Raw genomic sequence first — 13,044 nt, forward strand, 5'->3', positions numbered from 1 at the left:
TGCGTGTATGTTTATCCATGTATGTGTACGCGTGTGTGCATGTGAGCGTGAGCACACGTGTGGTGTGTATGCCTGCAGGTATGGGGTGTGCCTGTGTGTGTGTATGCGTGTGCAGATTCGATCAGTTGAGGGTTTAGGTATAGCACAGTCAAGTACCTGAGACCCCCCTCTTGGCCTTCCTGACTCCAAGGTAGTGTCCACACAGCCTGGAAAGGCCTCAGAACCTCAGCAGTGGCCTTTCACATTGTGAGGCCCTTGCCACTTTTCCATTTCTTCATAACTTTCTGGAGCTCTAGAGAAAGGGGCTGGTCATCTTAAGCAGGAAGGTACGCAGTGGCTCGTATGGCTCCCAGCTTAGAGGACAGAGACCATGACCTCAGGGGTGGACTCCGTTAGGGTGTGACTAAGACCAGCACCCGTGGAAGAGAAAGCAGTGCCTCAGGTCCTGCAGTCAACGAAAGAGCACAACTCCAGCTGTCGCCTGTGCTGGGGCATCTATTGCCTGTTGCCTAGGGAATGTGGGAGTCAGTACCCTGGTCTCCACATTTGACTCCATGTTTAAAGCCTGTAGGGCATTGGAGAAGCCATGTGACCTCCCTGGACCTCAGTCTCCTTATGTATAAAATTGTATCTGGATTTACGATCTCTGCCTCCCTTCCAGCTTTGACACTCCGTGTTCTGCATGCTCTTTTAAAATTCTCCAAATTCTCTGAGTCCCTGGTACAACGTGATTGTTTCTTGTAGCAGTGAAGTGTGTGGTCCAATAACTCGGAAAAGCTGGGGAACGGGAAATCAGGTGGAGGTGGTATTGTCCCGTGGTCTTTACAAATGATGACAGTCCCTGATCTGGAGACTCAGCCCACGTGGTCACCACTCTGAATCAGAATCTCCCAGGACCAGCCCTGCAGCTCACCCGTGGCCAGTGCCTTCCCCGCCGTGGGTGTCAGTCTTCCTGCCTATTGGGTCCTCTCTCATCCCCTAGATTCCACATGGACATTCCCAGAGGATCCCAGGGGTCCCTTGCACTGGAGAGAAGAGGCCCCTGGTCTTTGAGCCACCCCCAGCGAATGGGGCCCCAGGCTCAGCACCAGAGCGCTGAGGGCGTTTCACTTGGGAACTGGTAACGTAAGGGAAGGCAGCACCTCAGCCCCAGTGAACAGACTCAGGGTGAATAACTTTTAAAAGCATGGACCTTGAACTTACTCAGAAAGAGTTTAAGTTCCACCCCGGGCAAGTGACTTATTCCTGGGAGCCTCGGTTTTCGCATCTGAAACTGGGGGTGATAGTAGATCCTCCTGCCTCCTACGGTTACCGTGCTGATTAAATGAGATGGCGTAGGAGAAGTTTCTGGGTGTCTGTCATAGCATGCACTCCCTGAATGTGGACGGCTATTCCTACTTGTTCAGATAAAGAACAATACAATAACTCTCAAGTCTACCATTGACTGCCAGCGTACACACACAATGCAGGCAATTCTGGTGCTGGGAGAACTGCCACCTGGCCCCCTCACTGAAGGGCTCAGTCCTGGGGCGCACTTTGACGCGATTCCCACGGGAGCAGGCAGGGCCCCAGGGATTTGCCCTAACACCGTTGCACTGTCCCGGTAAAGGATTTACACGCTTTGAGAGCACAAATGACGAAGGAGTCTGATGGCAGAGACGAGTGCCCTGCAGCTGCTCCTGCAGGCCCAGGCAGAGGGGGGGACAGGTGGCAGGGTAGCTGCGCAGCCAGACACCATTCTGAGGAGGCTCCCTGACCAGCCTGGGGCTAGAAGCTGGATGACACACATGCATGTACACACAAAGACACATCATACATATACATACATACAGACATACAGACACACCACTCACATGCACAGACACACAAACACACCACGCATGTAGATATACACAGACATAAAGACATACACCACACACAGACGCACAAGTGTCTTCCCCCCACACAACCCCCCCACAGACACACACACACATATCCCTCCACACACAGGCACACACACACATCCCTCCACACACAGGCACACACACACATCCCTCCACACACAGGCACACACACACATCCCTCCACACACAGGCACACACAGACATCCCTCCACACACAGGCACACACATAATCCCGCACACAGACACACACACTCACAGTCCGACTATGGGAACCATCTGTACAACCTGTGCCTTACGCCTCAGCTGTGAAACAGGTGCAGGAAGACTCTCGTTAACTAGATCACTGAGGGTCAAATAACCCAGTTTGGGATTACGGGCTCCCCTCCCCCTTCACTTCCTGCTGTCTGCACCTTGATCTGAAAGTGGCAGGGGAAAGGAAAGGTCGAGCAACTTGAAACGTTTATTCTTTTGTGCCTCGTTAGCGACTGCTGGGGAAAGAAAGCATAGCTGCGGAGGAGGTTGACACGGACAGCTGCCACCAAGTCTGTGGATTACCTGTGGATTTAGCTTATCCCGGCTCCCTCATTAGCGTGGAGGATGGAAGAGCAGAGAGCGGCCACGGTGGAGGTTGCAGATGATCTAGGATATGAGGGGTTCTCTCTCCTCCTGCCCCCTCACTTCCTTCCTCCAGATGCACGGCGTAACTGAAATGGCTTTTCCCCACGGGAAGGGCAGCAGATCTGCCCTGAATTATGTCTGAACTGATAGAGACCATTTGCTTATGGAGTCAGCAAATACTGAGCACCTACTGTATGCTAGGCGCTGGGGCTACAGCGGTGACTAAAACAGACGTACTCCCTTGGAGCTTGCTTACTGGTGGAGGGTTGACAATAAAGAAGAAAACAACAAGAAGATAATTATAGATTGTGGTGAGTTACATGAAGGAAATAAACAGGGTGGCAATAGTCTCTGTGAGGGGGTCTAGGAGGGCCTCTCTGAGGAAAGGACGCCTGAAGTCAGAGCTGGAGTGTGAGCACCGAACAGTTGTGAGGAAGCTGAGGGAAGAACAGTCCAGGCAGAGGGAAAGACAAATGGGAAAGCCTGGAGGCAGAAGGTCCTGGTGGGCCCTTGGTCTGAAGGGATGCGAAGGAGGGAGCGGGTGTCTGAAGGTGGAGAGAGGGCAGGGTCAGCTCACTGGAGCCTGGAGAGGAAGTGGGGTTCTATTCTAAGACCACTGGAAGCCGCTGGGGGTCTTTAAGGACAGGGGTGACATGAATGGCATTGTCTGGCTTACTTTGCAAGAAGCCCCTTCTGTAAGACAAACCACAGATGGGGAGAAAATTTTTGCAAATCCTATGTTGGACAAAAGACTTGAATCCAGAATATATAAACCATTTGCTGTGGAGTTGATTGTGATTCATGGCGACCCCACGTGTGTCAGAGTAAAACTGTGCTCCATAGGGTTTTCAATTGCTGATTTCGTTCAGGCGGGGCCTATCGTCCAAGGCACCGCTGGGTGGACTCGAACCTCTAACCTGTTGGTTAGCAGCCCGGCGCATTAGCCGTTTGTATCACCCAGAGGCTCCAGAATATATAAAGAACTCTCGAGATTCAACAATAAGAAAACAAACAATTAGAAATGGGCAAAATACTTGACCAGACACTTCACCCAAAGTATATGGATAGCAAAAAAATATATGAAACATCATTTGTCCTTAGGGAAATACAAATTAAAACCATAGTAAGATACCAACACACCGCATAAGAATGTGTAAAATAAAAAGTGTTGACAATTCCAAGAGCTGGCGAGGATATGGAAAAACTGGAGCTCTCTTACACTGCTGGTGGGAGTGCAAAATGGTACAAACGCTCTGGAGGACCATTTCACAGTTTCTTATGACGTTAAATATATACTTACCATGTAACCCAGCAATCCCACTTCTAGGTACTTACCCCAGGGAAATGGAAATTTATGTTCATGACAAAACCTGAATTACCAGTGTTTGTAGTAACATTATTCATAGTGTCCAGAAACTGGAAACAACAGAAATGTCCATCAGCAGGTGAACGGATGAACAAAGTGTGGTCTATCCATACACTGGAACATTACTCAGCAATAAAGATGAATGAACTGTTGAGGCACCCAACAATGTGGGTGAATCTCAAATACATGTGCTCAGTGGAAGGAACCAGTCATACAGAACTGCTCACTGTACAGTTCCATCTCTAAGACATTCTAGAAAAGGCAACTGGTGCAAAGTTTTACCGTGCTCTACCGCTAACTGAGAGGCGGGAGGTTTTCGTCCACCCAGAGATACCTTAGAAGAAAGGCCTGATGATCTACTTCCAAAAGTCAGCCATTGAAAACCCTGTGGAGCACAGTTCTATTCTGACATGCATGGAGTTGCCATGAGTTGGGATCAACTCAACGGCAACTGGTTTTTTGTTTTTGTTTTTTTAGGTTTTCTAATGTACTTTTGGAGTCCCTGGGTAGTGCAGACAGTTAAGCACTTGACTGACAACTGAAGGATTGGCAGTTCAAACTCACTCAGAGGCACCTCGGAAGACAGGCCTGGCAATCTGCTTCTGAAAAGTCACAGCCGTGAAAACTCTATGGGGCAGTTCTACTCTGCAACACACTGGGTCACCACGAGTTGGAATCAATTTGTCGGCAATGGGTTTGGTGTTTTGGTTTAATACGTGTCTAGGTTAGCTTTGCCGGGGCTCTTGGAAGTCCTGGGATGTGCTTTTCTTCACTGGCAAACCAAGTCTCAACAAAAAGATTTTGGCACAATGAGGGCAGGTCACGGTGTCAGGACAGGGCCACCGGTAGGTGTGTGCCAAAGGCCTCATGTGCCCTGCAGCACAGTTAGTTTCCCTGTCCCCTCGGCTAGGACACGAAAATGAACAGTGGAAGTGGGGGCGATGGTCCAGGGGGCAGGCCACCACCCTGGTTCCTTTGGAGCCAATATGGAAGCAAACCATAGACTGATGGATTGGAAGTGACCTGAGTGAGCATAGACCTCTCCTTACAGATGAGCCACCCATGGTCCAGAGAAGGGAAGGCACTAATCCAGGTCCCATGGTGAATTACTGGCAGAGCAGAGGCCAGGCCTGGCTTTCCTGACCCCCATCTGAAACCATTTGGGTCTCCTAGCTGTGTGTCTCTGTCTGATGACCCAGAGTAAGGACAGTCTGGGTTCTCCTCCTCATCGGGAAGGCCTCCAGCTGGCTGCGTTTGTGAGAAGCCTAATTCTGCCTAGTTCTCAGGGACCTAAGGCTTCCATCTGCTCTCACCTTGCTCTTTATGGAAAAGGCTCGGGTAGCCTGTTTCCCAGGCCCAGGTGCAGCCTGCTCCATCCACCCAGGAGTGACCTCCGTGGAAAGGACTGACCCCTCTGAAGAAAATGGCTGACTTCCAGGGAAATGGGAGTCACCAAAGGCCCTTCCTCTGGCAGAAGTCGCTCTGACCTGGAGCGTATTCTCAGAAGAATTAGGAAGGCTTTCTTTGTCTCTTCACCATACACCCCGGCAGAGGAAAAGGCCTCACCTCATCCTACATTCTCCCTGGCTCAGCCCCACCTCTCGGCAACCCTGCCCACTGTGGCTCTCTGTGAACCTGTGTGTGTGTGTGTGTGTGTGTGTGTGTGTGTGCGTGCATGCACAAGTCTGACTGTGTGGTGTGTGAGTTTGTCGGAATGTATGTGTGTTGTGACTCTGTGTCTTTGTGTGTTTTGGGATGCACCCGGATGGAATGCCTTTGGTTTTCTCCTTCCGAGGGGTCAGGGTTTGGGGCTTCCTTGGTAACCACTGGGCGTGGACTCTTTTTTGACGTTGCTAGGCAGATTCCCTTCTCCAAGGTGGTAGAGGAACTCACTATGAGGCATTACCTTCTGTCCACTCCCTCCACCCCTTGAACTCACCCTTCTTTGCACAGAGGGTATAATTTGGGCCATCCCTAACAACAAGTGTTTGGGAAACATCCTTACTTTGGGTCATTTTGCTAGGAATTGAGGATGAGTTTAACGCATATATATGTTAGGATTGCATTTGGCTGCAAGAAACAGAAAACCCACCTAGCATGCTTTAAACAAGTAAGAGCTTATTTTTCCTGGCAGAACAAAAAGTATAGAGGTGGGCGGGCAGGCAGACTGGATAAGGAGCCTTGGGAGGCCCTCCGAGGTCCAGGCTCTTTCCATCTCTGCACTCCCCACCCCTTCAGCCTATGGTTTTCCTCACTAGTCCTTGGCTTTCTCGTCTGTGGAGTCATGCTAATTTCATCAGCTGTTAGGAGGATCAGAAGAGATGCCTTTTGTGAGAGTATGGCTGCCCTAAGGCGGTTTACAAATATATGGGCGGTAGTACACTTGCTAGATGAATGCTCTGCCTCTGGCAAAATGAAGTTGGTGGGTTTTCTGTCACACTGCACTGCAGAAGACCCAAGTACCCTTTTGAGGCTCCACCCACCCACCCTTTGGGACTCTGATGGCTTCTTTTTCTGGAACAATGATATGCTGGCATGGAGGAACAAGTCAACTTGCCACCTCTTTTAGACCAAGGTAAGAGGGGGCATTGGTGGTTTAGTGGTAGAATTCTCACCTTCCATGCAGGAGACCCAGGTTCAATTCCCAGCCAAGGCTAGTCATGTACGGCCACCGTCCGTCTATTACTGGAGGCTTGTGTGTTACTATGATGCTGACCAGGCTTCAGTGGAACTTCCAGACTAAGATGAACTAGGAAGAAAGACCTGCAATCCACTTCCAAAAATCAGCCTGTGAAAACCACATGGGTCACAATGATCTGATCCACAGCCAGTCATGGGATGGCACAAGACCAGGCAGTGTTCTGTTATGCTTGGGGTTGCCATGAGTCCAGGCTGACTCTGTGGCAGCTCACAACAACAAGGGGCTACTGTTCAGATTATTATAGAATCTTCGGAAAAGGATTGGCACCTCCTCACATTTAATCAAAGGATGGGCCCCTAAGAAGTACGCAGCCACAGCCGCTCTGTCATCACTGGGGGTGGCCCTCAGCCCCAGCAGACCTCAGCTAGCCCCAGTGCCTCACCAGCAGCTGAGCCAGTCGCCACCGCTGGGAGGGGGGTAGTGTGTGAGAACAATGGCATGCCCCCCAAGCTGTACCCACATTCTGCTCTGGGTCAGTTCCTGCCAAGAGGGACAACAGGGCCAAGGTGGCGCCCGTGTATGACTTGGTCCTACACCTTCAGTGACCGAGCAACCTTTAGTGACCCCCCTTCAGCCAAGTCCAACCCAAAGGCACTGCCATCAAGTCAATTCCGACTCATTATGACCCTATGGGACAGAGTAGAACTGCCCCATAGGGTTTTCAAGGCAGTAAATCTTTGCGGAAGCAGACTGCCACATCTTTCTCCCATAGAGCAGCTGGTGGGTTCAAACTGCTGACCTTCCGGTTAGCAGCTGAGCAGTTTTAACCACTGCACCACCAGGGCTCCATCAGCCAAGTCCGAGGAGCCAGAAATTACTGATGCACAGCTGTGTCCCATCAGCACCAAAGGGAGAGCGTTTTGGCATGAATTTTAGGATTTACCAGCAGGCTCGCGAAGCATGCCAAAGGAGGTCAGCAGGCCCGAGCCTCGGAGTCCACATCCGCCCAGTGTCCACGCCCATGTCAAGTGGCCTGGGACAGCTGTGGCCCTCTGCTTTCAAACGGCCAGCCTAGAGATGTCCCCCATGCTCAGTCACCTTTCCTGTCATGGGGACAGATTTAAGAGGCCTTAGGAAAAGATCGGAGTCCCTGGGTGGTGAAAACAGTGAACACACTTGGGTGCTAACCAAAAGGTCGGAGACTAAAGTCCACCCAGAGGCACCTCGGAAGAAAGGCCTGGGGATCTGCTTCTGAAAACTCAGCCATTGAAAGCCCTACCGAGCACAGTTCTGCTCTGACACACAGCGGGGCGCCATGAGTTGGCGTCCACTCCACGGCCACTGGAAATGAGGGAAAGGTCAAAAGCAGTCATCTCAACTCTCCACCCTCTCCCGCCACCCCTTCCTGCCATCATCATTGTCAGCATGCCCCAGGAACACTCAAGGCTGAACCTTTGGAATTCCTGGGTTCTCCTTTTCTTCTTACTAAATTTAAAATAACGGGGAATGAACTTAAATTTTGAGTAGATTTCAGCAGACTATTTCCGAATAAATGGTGTTACTCCTTATATATACGCAGTGGAATATTCCTGCTCAGAGCAACCCCATGTGACAGAGTACAGCTGCCCCTAGGGTGTCCTAGGCTGTACTCTTTATGGGAGCAGAGCGCCATGTCTCTTTTCCCCCTTGGAGCCTCTGGCTGGGTTCCAACCATCAGCCGGCATTTTGGTTAGCAGCCTGGCACTTAACCATTGTGCTACCAGGGCTCCTTAATGGAGCCATAAAGAGTTACGAAGTCCTGATGCATGCCACAACATGGGTGGACCTCGATAACATCATGCTGAGCCAAATAAGTTGGTCACAAAAGGGCAAATACTGTATGGGCTCTCTTATATGGGGAGGGGGCAGTTTGTGCCCCGGGGGCAGTGAGTTTATTGAATGGTGGTGGAACGATTCGGAAAGGAGGGGGAGAATGGTTGCACAACTTGAAGCATGTAATCAATGTCATTGAGTCGTCCGCATAGAAACTACTGAGTCTTTGTCTCTTCTGTCATGTGTATTTTCACTACAATTAAAAAAAAAAAAAGGCATGACTCCTGCCTACGAGGGGCAAGATGAAACGGTTCTATTTATTCCATGTGGATCCTCAAATGGGAGAAGCCAGCTGTCACACAGGCTGCCTGATTGGGGACCCTAGGGCTTGTCCCCTGGGCCTGTCCCCCCATCCCCTTCCTGACCTGACAGAGCACCCATGGCTAGCACCCTCATTACGAGCTTTTTCAGAAGCTCTCCCAGGTCCAGACACACCTTCAACAAACAGTTGTTCACATTCCTTTCCGCTTTCCTCCCTCCTCCCTCTTCCTAGTTCTCCGCATTCACCGCTGGCTGGGGAGGCCGTTTCCATCTGCAGACTGGTGCCCTCACGCTGAGCAGTGCTTGCAGGGGGAGTTCTCTTTTAGTGCTTGTGAGATCTCTGCTCTCACTTATTTTCTTGGATATCTTTCCCCATTTGGAGTAGAGACAATAGCGGCTTGTGGCGCCAATCGAGACTGCTGCAGAATGCCGTCTTGCAGAGAGTCCCCACCCTCTCTGGTTTGCCTCCTGAGTCCTGCTGTCCCCTCCCGCACCCATGCGAGGAGGCCACTGCCTGGAGACAGGGAGGCAGGCTTTAGCTGGCAATTCTGGTGCCTTGTACCTGCTGGTGGAGTTGCCAGATGGTGCAAATAATTTACACGCTCCGTTGCTAACAGAAGGGTTGGAGGTTCGAGTCCACCTTGGAAGAAAGGCCTGATGATCCAATTCTGAAAAATACCCATTACCTTCTAGTCGATTTCGACTCATATGAACCCTATAGGACAGAGTAGAGCTGCCCCATAGGGTTTCCAAGGAGCGGCTGGGGGATTCGAACTGCCAACTTTTTGGTTAGCAGCCTGAGCTCTTAACCACTGTGCCACCAGGGCTCCAAAAAGCAGCTGTTGAAAACCCAGTGGAGCACAGTTCTGCTCTGACACACACAGGGTTACCATGAGTCGGGGCCAACTTGACAGCAGCTGTTTTTTTTTTGGTACCTGCTGGCATAGCTGTTCCTGCCCAGAATGTCACGGTATTGGTGGGGACGTCTTCCCAAAGCCCTCTGGCCACCACATCACTCAGATGGGCTTCCTGAAACACAGGGAGGGAGCCTCGGGGGGCAGCGTGATGAGGGACAACCCCTACTCTCTACCCCTTTGAATCCGGGTGGAGGGTCGTGGAGCCTGCCCTTGATGCAGTGGCCACCCACTGAGAATCGGGGGCCTCTCGGCTCCAGCTAGGCCCTCCTTCTCCGAGACCCTGGAAGTTCCTGTAAGTCTCCAATCTTAGTTTGCACATTTTATCCCTGTGGTTATAGATTATAAATTACACTGTGGCTGTTTCTACTGCTACAGTGTGTGGGTTTTATGATCCAGAAGCTGGGTGCCCTGGTTGCAAAGCAAGGTAGACAGGCAGAGTAGGGTGGGAGCAGCAGCCTGGGGGAGCCGCACCTCCCTGTGACTCCCTCTGACGTGACGGAACTCTACAGCTATGGCTTCATCAGGCCCCAGACCCCATGACTCCCACCCAAAGGGTCAGCAAGGAAACCCATGGGCTGGAGGAATTAAAACCCGTGCATCTACCCTGTCCAGGGAAGTGCACCTCCACAGGCTGACTCCTGCGCTGACCATCAGGGCTGTGCCCGTTACATTCCTGAAAACATGTTTGAACGTAGGCCTTCCTCCTGGAACATCAGAAGCGCTCCCCAGCTTCACGTTCCTGCCACAAAAACAGTCCTTTCAAGTCTGTTAATTTTGATTTTCATTCCCCATTTCCAGGTAGGTGGGTGGCCAGGGTCAGAGTTTCTGGAATGTATGCAGGCTTGGCTGCTCATCCACTGGGCTGGGGTCCCTTGGGCGCTCCCGGGTGGGGAAGGGCCTGGGAAGTGTATGCCCTGGGCCTGGCTGGCCTCTCAGGGGCCCCTGCCCACATCTCTGACCCTTTCATTGTGTGTTCTCCTCAGCTTGCGATTGCCACCCCGTGGGCGCCGCTGGCAAAACCTGCAACCAGACCACAGGCCAGTGCCCCTGCAAGGATGGCGTGACGGGCATCACCTGCAACCGCTGTGCCAAAGGCTACCAGCAGAGCCGGTCCCCCATCGCCCCCTGCATAAGTACGTGGCTCCATCTTTATGAAGTCCCCGGCTGGGACTGGGGGCAACCCCTTCAGGACGCTTGTCCCTGGTGTCCCAGTGGGTTGAGCACTCATCAGCATGGATCTCTGTGTTCAGTGCCTGGTGCTCAATGAGACCCTGTTTGTCTGCCTGTGGGATTGTTGTAGCAAGAGCTATGGGATCAGCTGAGCCAGCCTGGCCCAGCAAATCCCTGTCTCAGCCCAGGGTCCTTTCCCAAGTTCCACCTTGACCCAGACCTTGGCTCGGCCTGCACTAGGAACTGCTACTGCTGCTGCTGCCACTGCCGTGGGATCCCAGCCTTCCCACGGCCCCCAGCAGACTCAGAACAGGAAGAACTGGAAACCCAAGGCCTCTGAGGGGAGCTGGGCAGAGCTCCTGGGCCTGGCACCCGCTTCCCAGGTCGCTACTTCTGAAGGGTGTCCCTGAAGGGTCCTAGGGGCCCTGTTAGACCAGGCATTAACCCTTTAGTGCTGGAATGTAGGGAGGTGGTAGTCCAGATGGCAGGGGTCACTCAGAAGGGTTTCAGTAGTTTATCACCAGTAGGGTCACCCCAGTGAGGATTAGCCCTGATTCGAAGAATCAAGCCTGGTTGAGAGCTGGCCCCTGCCCTTGGCCTTGCTGATTCCTTCTGCTGGGCTGACCTAGACCAAGAAAGGAGCGTGGAAGAAGCAGTGAGTCCCAGCTAACTAGGGAGACCTCAGGGATGAAGTTTGATTCTCTAGACCAGGGGTTGGTAAACTTGGGCCCATTTGGGCAGGTTTCCATCCCCCTCATAGGCTACCCCTGCCATGGGATCCTTCTCCACCAATGAGTGGAGGTTACAGGTGAGCAGGGCCCAGGTAACCCCATCATGTTGAGCAGGTAGGTTTGGGAAGCCCCTCTCTGCTGCTGGAGGGACTGAGCCCTGTTGTTGACACCCAAATAGTTGAGACCCTGTAAGACACACACGGAATTCGCTGGCCTAGGAGCAAGGGCAGCTCTCCACGTGCCGGCGTGCCCCTGCCTTCTCCCTGAATCCCAGCCCTCCTCACCAACCAGGGGCTGCTGCCATGCCAGCCAGCGGCAGGGATAGCTCCAGCTTCTACCACATGCCATGTCCCCAGCTGTGCTCCTGGCTTCGCTCTTCTCGCTGACTTTCTGTTCTTGAGCTGTCGATTAGGAAAGGGAGAAGGGGGGCCCCCAGGCAGAGGTGCAACCAAGGCAGGGCAGATGGGGCATGTGCCCTGGGCGCCGCTTGAGGAGGGGTGCCAATGAGCAGTTTCTATTGGCCATCATAGCTTCCATCACCAGCTGTAAGAGACTGTCCAGCAACTTAAAGCTAATTGCCATAGGCGACATTTTCTGTGGGTAGGCGCCCACCCCAGAAAGGTTGGGAGGAGGTGGCACTGTGCTTATTCTCTGAGGTCAAAAATAATGTTTTCTTACCTTGTTTTCTCTTCCTCCCATCCTGAACCTCACGAAGAGATTCCTGTAGCACCACCGACCACAGCAGCCAGCAGTGTGGAGGAGCCTGAGGGTAGGTTTCCCCTTTAGCTTCTCATGTCTTGCCATTGCTCTGTGGTGGGTAGGGGAGGGGCCGGAGAGGGGGGCATTAGTAAGGATGGGATCCTCCGCTAACCACCATCTCGGCACTGCTCAACTGCAGTGGTGCCCTCTAGGCTGTGATGTGGAGGAGGGATGGATCCACAGGGCATTGGTGACTCCTCCTCCAAGAATAAAAGACGGCGGGGATTAATGATGTCAGAGGCCAAGCCTCTACCCCAGGCCTGAAAACCTGTTGAGCTAAGGTCTGAGGTCACTGGGAAAGACATGAGTTACACACAGGCACTGGTTAGAACAAGGCTTTACTCACACAGAGAAGAGACAGAGCAAGGTCAGCTTCAGCCATGGACATCAGTTCCCCGTGGCCAGCGGGTCTCACTTTGCAGTTGATGCAGGGCTGGTGTTCTGCACGCACCCCTCTTTCATGCAGCAGTTGAAGGAACTCATTCCTTCCCCGCCAGGAACAGATATGGAAACGGGGCTGACCAAGTACCATGTGACACACATGGCATAAGCAGAGAAGAGAGTTTACTCTGTACCCAGAACAGGGAGAGGTTCCTTGATAAGGAGAAGAAATTGGGAGACAGAGCGAGAAGCTTAGCCTTCAGCCTGCATTATCAGGGACTGCTCTGGGGCCAAGGCTTCTGATTAGGTGGTCTAGGGGAAAGTTGCTGGGGCCACGGCAGACTGGCCTCCCAAAAAGCCCCACAAATTGAGCTCCTTCTACGTGTCCATCAAGGTCGCCAGCCCAACGCCATCTGAGCTGAGGGCACGTACTCCTTCCCAAGGC

General features: G+C 52.4%; 1 protein-coding gene across 1 annotated transcript in view; it reads left to right on the forward strand.

The window, feature by feature from the left end:
- Positions 1-13,044, forward strand: part of NTN1 (netrin 1) — a 232,386-nt gene that overhangs the window by 153,461 nt on the left and 65,881 nt on the right. Inside the window, exons 3-4 of the mRNA XM_003416782.2 lie at positions 10,542-10,691; positions 12,175-12,228. Of these exons, the coding sequence (XP_003416830.2) occupies positions 10,542-10,691; positions 12,175-12,228 (204 nt within the window). The remainder of the gene's footprint in view (positions 1-10,541; positions 10,692-12,174; positions 12,229-13,044) is intronic.

Source organism: Loxodonta africana, chromosome 18, assembly GCF_030014295.1.
Source record: "Loxodonta africana isolate mLoxAfr1 chromosome 18, mLoxAfr1.hap2, whole genome shotgun sequence".
NCBI lineage: Eukaryota > Metazoa > Chordata > Mammalia > Proboscidea > Elephantidae > Loxodonta > Loxodonta africana.